The sequence below is a fragment of the Homarus americanus genome, unplaced genomic scaffold, assembly GCF_018991925.1.
Source record: "Homarus americanus isolate GMGI-L3 unplaced genomic scaffold, GMGI_Hamer_2.0 scaffold34921, whole genome shotgun sequence".
Classification (NCBI taxonomy): Eukaryota; Metazoa; Arthropoda; class Malacostraca; order Decapoda; family Nephropidae; genus Homarus; species Homarus americanus.
Genome location: NW_024741901.1, coordinates 3,714,924 through 3,724,817, shown reverse-complemented (window position 1 = coordinate 3,724,817; position 9,894 = coordinate 3,714,924). Strand labels below are relative to the sequence as shown.

General features: G+C 39.9%; 1 protein-coding gene across 1 annotated transcript; it reads left to right on the top strand.

Moving 5' to 3' along the window:
- The first annotated feature begins 1,246 nt into the window (after positions 1–1,246).
- Positions 1,247–1,846, top strand: LOC121876373 (achaete-scute complex protein T4-like). Its single transcript, XM_042381443.1, has one exon. The coding sequence runs from the start codon at positions 1,247–1,249 to the stop codon at positions 1,844–1,846; it is 600 nt and encodes a 199-aa protein (XP_042237377.1).
- The last annotated feature ends 8,048 nt before the right edge of the window (positions 1,847–9,894 follow it).

The window sequence follows — 9,894 nt, the reverse complement described above, 5'->3', positions numbered from 1 at the left end:
TAAGGGTTTCCCCCAAAAATAAAAGAACAGTATTCTAAGCCGAGTTTGGTCTAAATCACTCCCAGGACAGGGGCCCCACTTCCTTCCTGCTCGAGGGCTCGGTCCACACTGAGCTGTTCCCAAACTTCCCACCACTACCTGATACCTGCAGCCACCAGAGTTGCCACATACCAGAATTACAGGTAAACAGATTACACGTGAACGTCAATATTGTCTTCATGTTGATCGCAATTTAAAAAATTTTTGGTTCTCATTTTGTTCAGTGTTGCGTCTAAATCAGTTTATGCTCACTTAAAAAGCGCAGATTTTGCGTTACAAAAGTCAGCAGACGTGAAAGTTTTATCGTGCCAATAGTGACGTCAGAGCTCGGGGCACTAGCGGAGGGATGTGTCGGGCAGCAGGTGAACTGGATATCAGTGATACCCGTGCACTCAGCGTGGTCACACGTACCCACTGACACGCTGCTCCACACACCCACACTCGGTGCTGCCCACTGAGTGAACGACTAGAGTGTTGTGTGCCCGCCACTGTCCTCACACTGTGGTTGCTGGTATAGGGAGAACTGTGCACGTTTCTTACTATGTTAAGACCTTGTTATGGTACTTGAGATGCGTGGTGCAGTAAGTCCAAATTTGGAAGAATATTTTCATCATCAGTGACGTAAGTTGAACGAGGACTACTTGCGCTGCTCGAGGCTAGTAAATAGCACCGGGACTACCTAGCTTCGTTAGACTACTGCATTGAACTGGATATACAGCAAGTACATGGACGCAGGCGCAGTACTTTCATGTAATGTCTGGAGTGTGTCATAGAACTGAGATACACAAGAAAAGTTTTAGTTGTGACCTGTGATAGAAAAAATAGGTGTTCTCTGCTCCCCCACTCCATGGCTCCTTCATAGTCTTGTGTAGAGTGACATCGATGCTACTAAAGAAGTGATCCAGGAGCTCCGTCCAAGGGTGCCAGTGTCCGCAAGATGGAGGGGCTTGAGGACCTAGGCTTCGACAATCCCTCCACCGATACTAACAACAACAGCAGCAACAACAGTAATAACAGCAGCAGTAGTAACAGTAGGAACAGCCACGGGGAGGAAAAGTATGCTCTCCGCCCCAGAACCATCATCAAGCGTCTACAGCAGGAGAGAACTCGACAGGAAGTTCCCAAGCGACCGGCGAAGTCCAAATCGAGGCCCGCGCCGTTGTCGAAGTACCGGAGAAAAACTGCCAACGCCCGAGAACGTCATCGCATGAGGGAGATAAATAACGCCTTCGAATCCTTACGTAAGGTTCTCCCAGACGCTGTAGAAGTGCACGCTGCCTCTGCCACCATCACCAAGATAATGACTCTCCGCCTCGCCGTCGAGTACATTAGGGCGCTGTCAGATGTTCTGGAAGATGACAGCGATCAGGATTTTTCGTCTTTCGAGAATTCCTTACACAACTCCATCCACAACTCCTTGCAGAGCTGCCTCCATCACTCCCTGTCGCCGAGCCTCCAGCAACACCCTCTGCAGAAAACAATGCCACCATCAGGGAACACCATGACCTTCCAGTACGAGCACTCGGTGACCTCCTACACTCAGCAGGGCGCTCCTCAGCTTCCTCAGTTTGTGGGGCACTACACTCTCTCAGACCCCATGTCGGTTTCCAGCTCCCCCTCCACCATGCGAGGGTCAGTGAGCAGCACCAGTGACCTTGAGGAGTTGCTCTCTGACGACTCTGGTCTCCTGGAGGATAACCTTGATGTTTTCCATGATATACCGAATCTGGCTGCATCTGACCCCTTCGACATCCTCCTGGCATCAGAGAAAGACACTCTGGCCTTCACCACCGGACTGTGTAATTGACGGCAATAATGTTAATGTCCCAGTGAGACTTAGTGTTATCCTCACAGTGAACGTGTGTGAAGTGATGGTGCTTCTGTTGTGAAGGTGATGGACATACTCGTGAAAGTTATATCACAGTATAATTGCGGCTCGCCTGGACGCCTGAGAGAGCGGGTCCAGCCTCGCGTACTCTGACGGACACAGCGTGGAGAACGGACCATGGTTATTAATTATTCATGAAGTTGTGCAGAGTTTAACACAAGCTGTCGGATCGCTGGCGGATAATGTAATTGTAGGAAGCCAGAGCGACTCAGACTGTGTGAACCTTGACAACAATGAGCGATGCTAGTCTAAAGTGCCATATTTTATGACCTTGTAATACCAAGTTACATGACTAACAGTGTACTATACTATGTGACTACTTATGTTATGTTATATACTGTACACTTAAGTTATAAGTTAACATAAACGTCCATGTATGTAATATATGAACGAGTTTTCATGTATATTTTAAGTTTTCTTATGTAATGATATTGTTAAAAATAAATTATCTATTGTATTATCAGTTTTTCATATTTACCTTTTATATGTCACATTACACATATTATTATTATTATTATTATTATTATTATTATTATTATTATTATTATTATTATTATTATTATTATTATTATTATTATTATTATTATCATTATTATTATTATTATTATTATTATTCCACGGGTTACAGTAGGATTAGGTTAAACTATATTACATAAGTTAGATTAAATAGATTACATATATTACAGTAGCATTACTTTACACAGGTTACACAAATTATATAGCATTAATTACATACATTACACACATTTCAGTAGGAGCCCCCCCACCCCATTTCTGTGTGTTTTTAACTTAACTTTACACATATCTGCATAGTTTAGATTAGGGGATACTGATAAGCCCAGTAGAGTGAGGAAACGGCACGGGAGAGTTAGTACCTGGAGAGTGTACTATTGTGGTTAGTGATGATCAGTAAGAGATCTTGTTTACAGAGTCCGTAAGCCCTTGATGACAATGCCTTAATAGTTTTCTTATTTTTGTTATTCTCCTCCTGTTTATTAATGTCTTTATTCTCTTGATTGTTTCGTTTTATCGTTTCTCTCTCTAGTTCTCTCTTCGTTGTCCCGTTTCTCTCTCTCTCTAGCTTTCATTTTCTCGTGTTTCTCTTCTCTCATCTTTGTCTGTTTGTTTCTCTGCAATGGGTCACTTGATTTACAAATAATATACAAGTAACATAAGTGATACAAATATGATATATAATAACTAGGTGGGGGAGAAGCTCAAACTACAGGGCATTTCAACATAGTGACAGTGCAAAAAGTAAGATTGATAGGGAGTGAATACACTGGTTGATTACAAGTTGTTGATAATTTTTTCAATGGTTGGGACTGGGCTGTTCTTATAGCGATCAGTTCGTGCTCGTATGGGCTGGATGTGGTTGTGGTGTCGAACAGCAATTCTCGGGGGAGGGATCTCAGGTGGTAGTAGGAGCCGGTGTCGAGGATGTTGTAGAAGCTTCTCACCAAATTTGCAGATGAGGTCGTGGTGATGGTCAGTGAGAGCCGAGAGGGTCAGTGTGTGTGTGTGTGTGTGTGTGTGTGTGTGTGTGTGTGTGTGCGTGTGTGTGTGTGTGTGCGTGTGTGTGTGTGTGTGTGTGTGTATTTATGTGTGTCTTTTCGTGTGTTATATTCATGTGTGTGTGTGTGTGTGTGTGTGTGTATATGTGTGTGTGTGTTATACTATATAAACATCACACCGAACATCGACTTCACGAAAAAGATTTCCCTGAAACAAATTTACATAAAACCACACACACACTCATATATATATATATATATATATATATATATATATATATATATATATATATATATATATATATATATATATATATATATATATATATATATATATATATATATATATATATATATATACATAACAAAATTTATACTTAACTTCCACCATTTATATATAAAATACAAATTATATAAATACTTCACCAGCAAGGTTCGAACCAGTGCCCCCAGAGAGAGAGAGGCAGGTGTACCACCCCCAGGGCCACCGAGTACTCTCAAAATAATTGCCTTATTCGATCAATTTCACTGTAATATCTGTTGGTCCTATCAAGCCTGGTGTCGATCACTCCCACACCTGCTGCTAAGACTGGTTTAAATGCTGTTGATCGAATATACTAAGTGTTGTTAGTGCACGGTGGCCTCGGGGTAACACTGCTACCTCTCACGCTGTGGGTCCCTGGGTTCGAACCTTAGTCGTGTAGCTTAAATATCTTATGCAGATGTACTGTACGTGTTCTTACATATAAATTAAGAGAATCACATATTCTCAGCCTATAGACAATGAAGGACATAAAATAAAAATATATATATATATAAAAAAATAGTACAAATAATGTGATAGTCTCAACTTATGAAAATCATTTTGGCGAAATCAAAAGGAGAATAAAATTAATATGGAGAGTTTTGGTTAACCTTAATTTATATATTCATAAGAAACCTTCACCAATGTCTAGGTAATGTATATGAATAACACGTACACCCATTATGACTCGTGCAGTGCAGTACCTGAACACAGAAAATCCCAGCCTGTAGTCAGAGAGGGATGTACTGTACGTCTGGCACATCACACAGTAACTGCAGGAGAGAGACTGTCACGTGAGATGTTACGTTACGTCAGAGAGTATTGTAGGGAAGATGACTTAGTGATACACAGACCACACTGGAAAGAGGAACACTTCTTTTTTTTTTACAGGGATTAGTCCACCCGGGCACATCAGGGCCTGGGGGGGGTGTAGTAATAATAATAATAATAATAATAATAATGATAATGATAATAATAATAATAATAATCATAATAATAATAATAAAAATAATAAAGAAATACAAAAAATAAAAAATAAAAAGATCAAGAGAAACAATTGAGACCCGCAATTGTGTGTAAATGAGGCAGAAAGTCGTGACGCCATATGGCAGCAGGGTCTACCCTTAGACAACACATTATGCTTCCAATATCTTCCCAGGCGGTAGTACCTCCCTGTTTGGTAGCTGCCTACTACCTACACCAATGATATATTCTGTAGGATCCCAGGAGATAAGAATAAACTCAGGGATGGAACAAATACCTGAAGGATGAATATATATAGTAAGTATGGAGGCACTGATGAAGGTTCTTGGCGGAGGTGTAGCTGATAAATAGATAATTTTTATTCTGGTTTCTTGGTAGATTTTGGATCACATGAACCTTAGCCCCAGCTTATTTCACCCGAAAGTGAAATACTAACTTTTATCCAACCCAACCCAGCTAGCCAACCTTTCTCAAGCCTTGAGGTAGTGTTAAGATGTTGAGCCACCAGGTGAAATGAACTATGATGGGGACTGGTAATCTTCACTGAGGAGAGAGAGAGAGGTAAAATAAGAGAAGAAGGAAAAGGAGGAGGATAAGGATTGAAAATAAAGAAGAGGGAAGGAATAGAGAGAATAAATGGAATCAGGAGGGAAGGAACGGGAAAAAGAGGAAGAGGAGAGGGAGACATTGGGGGGGGGGATGGTAGGAAGAGCAGAAGAATGAAGAGGGAGGGAGAGAGTTGGTAGTAATAGGAGAAGCAGGAGGGAGGAGGTAGGGAGAGGAGAAGGAGGAATGAGGAGGATGGAGCTAGGGAGAAGGAAGGGGAGGAGGCGTGAAGGAGGGTGGAGGTAGGGAGAGGAGAAGGAGGAATGAGGGAAGATGGAGACAGTGAGAAGGAAGAGGAGGAATGAAGGGAGATGGAGGTAGGGAGAAAGAGGAATGAGAGAGAACGAGGATAATAAATGAGGGAAGAAGGAGATAGAGAGGAGAAGAAGAAGGAAGAAAAAATAACTTAGCCAACAGTGACTTGCGTGTCGAGTTTCCAGTTCAGCTCACTGTAACATACCTGAGCTGTGCCAGGCTAGATACCTAACAAGCCAGTGTCGTGCCGAGCAGTTGAATAGCAGGTCAGAGGTCAGCGCCCAACTCGGGTCAAATTAATTTCTAATTCACTCTCAGGTCACGTTCCTCAGTACAACTACTTTTTTGGAGTGTGTGTGGTAGAGTGTGTGTGGTGGAGTGTGTGCCGGGTGTCTGTGATCTTATAAGTAAGTGGTTAATTACTTTATTATGGGTAAAGTGGGTGTTAAGTAATGCTTTTAAAAATCAACTCAATTTATGTTTTTATTTTTATCTCGTATAGTGAATAAAGTGTAAAAGTACATTAAGTAAATTATTAATATTCATCTAGTGGTTTATTCTCTCTGTTGGGGATTTACTTTACTATGTCACTTTTATATACAAGTACTAAAGAATTATCCCCATTTCACTTGATCACTTTAAAACATTAACTTTGAGAACGTTCTATTGACCAGCACCTACAGGTTAAAGTTCAATTCTCTATTTTTACACCAACATTTTTTCTTTCTCTGGCATTAAATTAAACATACTTCCCCCAGCCTAAACATCTGTTATATAAAGTAATGTTTAGTTTCGGTGTATTGTTTTCACTCTAATAAACTGTTAACTCTTTTACACTTTATTATAATTAGTTTTGTTGGGACTAAAACTTTGTTGAAAATTCTAAACCTCACATACTGATTAAAGCGAAATTCCTGTGTTTTAATTTTACAGGAGTATTTTTTTTCTCCTTCCAAACACCCACCAACCTACCCACCCCGCTCACCCACCCACTCCACCCACTCTCATACCCACCCCACTTACTCCACCCACTCTCATACCCACCCCACTCACTCCACCCACTCTCATACCCACCCCGCTCACTCCACCCACTCTCATACCCACCCCACTCACTCCACCCACTTCTACACACCTCCACCCAATCCTATACCCACCCCACTCACTCCACCCGCCCACTCCACCCACTCTCATAGACCAAACTCAACACTTTGTCTCACCATTCACTGCCTCTTTTCATCGCCTCGTACACAAACACAAGTTCCCGTTCTTCCTCTATATTTAATGTCCAGTTAATTGTGTTCATATTGATGCCTCCTCTGCCTCCTCTGCCTCCTATTCTTCTTCTTCCTCCTCCTCCTCCTCTCCCTCAGCCCGACTATCCGATATGTATCTGATGATTTACCCTTAAAGGAACGTCCTAATTGCCCCCCTACCTTAGATTACCCCAAATGGCCGGGATATTCACCCTATCTCTACAACACTCATTCACGTACTTAGCACCATTTTGATCATAAGGTTTTGATATCTGGACCTCCTGCTATTTCTGCTCCTCCTGCTAATTATATTCCTCTATCATCTACCCTTTAAAAAATAATTAAACCATTGTCTCAGGTCGATTTTTTCAGGTAGATAAAACTTTAAAAAAAAAAAAATATCGTCGATAATTTTTTTTTTTTTTAGGTTGATGTTAATTATATGTCTTTGGGATTAAGGGTTATTTTTATCGCTTTATGGTCGAGGTTCCTTATTTATGCTTAACACCTCAGATGATATAACCTCAGGGGTGTAATACATGACCCGGTATTGTGATTAACTCCGTCTTATGCCAAACACTTTGAGGTGATGATAAAAAGGTTTGTATTGGATAGATTTGTGATACATCTATAACAAACTGCTATTGATCCTCCCTCTTCTCTTCCTTCTTCTCCTCCTGCTCTTCCTCCTCCTCCTCCCTCTCCAGCCACCCAGCCAATGCTATACATCATTGACAGTGGGTTATGCAAGGTTCCCAGAGCTGTTTGAAACTGTTGATAATATGAATCTGTCTATTATCTGTCAGTTTTTTGTATTTTCTCTCTCTGTCCGTATGTGTGTCTGTGTTCTTATGCCAATGTAGTTATTTTCTTTTCTATTGTGTTTCATACTATCTGTCTGGCTGTCTGTCTGTCTGTCTGTCTGTCTGTCTGTCTGTAATCCTCTCTCTCTGTCTCTCTCTCTCTCTCTCACACACACACACACACACACCACAACAAATCACACTCACTGTTAGATAAGCTCCACCAAACAGCACACGGGGGGAAAACATGGCGAGCTTCACACAGCATCACCAGGGCCAGTTCATCTGCCTGACCATCCTCATCCTCCTCCCCCCTGTGATTTTCTCTATCGGCGGACGGATCCTTGTAGCAAAATGACGCCTTCGGACCTCAGAATCCCCGCCGCGGTTCTGCCTTATCTTGTATCTCACATAAATTGTCTGTAAATCAGCAAACTACGCGCGGGGAATACTTAAGTTTCTTCTCCGTCAGGTATTTCATGGAATGGAAAAATGTTGTACTACTGCCGAAGGGAAAGAGAGAGAGGATTACTGCGAGAGGAGAGAGGCGTGGAGGAGGGCCATAAGGGTGGTCTTCACAGAGACAAGAACGCTGTACTCACACGTGTTACACAGCTGGGGTTGTGAGATCGGTATCTGATGTATAAGAGAGGAATTCTAATATTTTTACCGTGTTCTTTTGTTCGCCTCCTCCCTCATATCAATATTCATGTTTATCGTCTATAATTAACGTAAATAGATATTTTGTATAAATATTTTGAAGTGTTCAGAGCAACAGACACATTCCTTGCATTATCCAGGTGTTTGAACAGTTGTATATTATTATATTGATATATATAAATAATGGTAAGTATTAAGTAGGTTACAGTTGAAGGAAGCATAGGAGTTACTTCCCTCTCAGGTTTCATCTTGACTTTGGTGTTTGTTCAGTCTACAGGATCTTGGAGGCAGATCTACAGGCTCCTTACATACACCCACCAGAGGAAAAAAGAAAGTATGTTCAGTTAATTCTTATTCATTAACGAAATCCGATAATGTTAAATAAACATTGTCAGTAAACCTCTAGGGAGCAGTTCAACATGGAGTGTAAACATAGTAGTTGTGGGAATCGCCTAACCTAACCTAACCTAACCTAACCTAACCTAACCTAACAAATACTCATGAAAAAAACAGATTTATCCATTAAAGAGACATAATGAGATATAGGGAGCGATTCATGTCCACAAGTCTTACGGTTGGTGTTGTTCGTGATATAGTTTAACTCCCCAAGAAATCATTACAAAACTGTACTATTTTTTGAAATTATTATTGAATGTTAGAAACTTTTATAGATTTTACCCGAAAATTTCCTAGTGATTGATGGCGTTATTGTAGGTTTTAAGAGGAGGTGTCAATAACATTTTGTTTTCAATCACATGTTAGAAATTAATAATATAATTTCAATATCGCTTCATTAGAGGTAATTCTAATATAACTACCTGAATTATGGACTATTTAAATGATGAATTCATTTAAAATTAATTACACATAATCTTTTTCAGAAATAGACCTCTGGCGGAGTACCATGTGTGTGTGTGTGTGTGTGTGTGTGTGTGTGTGTGTGTATGAGGAGCCTGACTGGTCGTGCCCTACATAAGGTCAATACCACACAGACGTCGTTGTGGTTCTTCTATATTTATAAGTTTTAATATACTGTTTCCTACTAATATTTACGTTGTATAAAATTAATGAAAAATAATATAGATTTGTTATTATAATGAAGGAAATTGAAGGATTGTTGCGATGAAAACTTCTTCTCATGTGGAATATAATAATGTTAAGACCTCTTGGACCTCAGTGTTGTTGTTGTTGTTGTTGTTGTTGTTATGTTGTTATTTTTGTTATTGTTGTTGTTATGTTGTTGTTATTGTTGTTGTTGTTGTTATTATTGTTATTGTTGTTGTTATTGTTATTATTGTTGCTGTTATTGTTGTTGTTGTTGTTGTTGTTGTTGTTATTGTTGTTGTTGTTGTTGTTGTTGTTGTTGTTGTTATTGTTGTTGTTATTGTTATTATTGTTATTGTTGTTGTTGTTATTATTGTTATTGTTGTTGTTATTGTTGTTGTTATTTGTGTTTGCTGTTATTATTTGTTTGTTGTTATTGTTGTTGTTATTTGTTGTTATTGTTATTATTGTTGCTTTTATTGTTGTTGTTGTTATGTTGGTGTTATTGTTATTGTTGTTGTTGTTATTGTTATTATTTATTTAT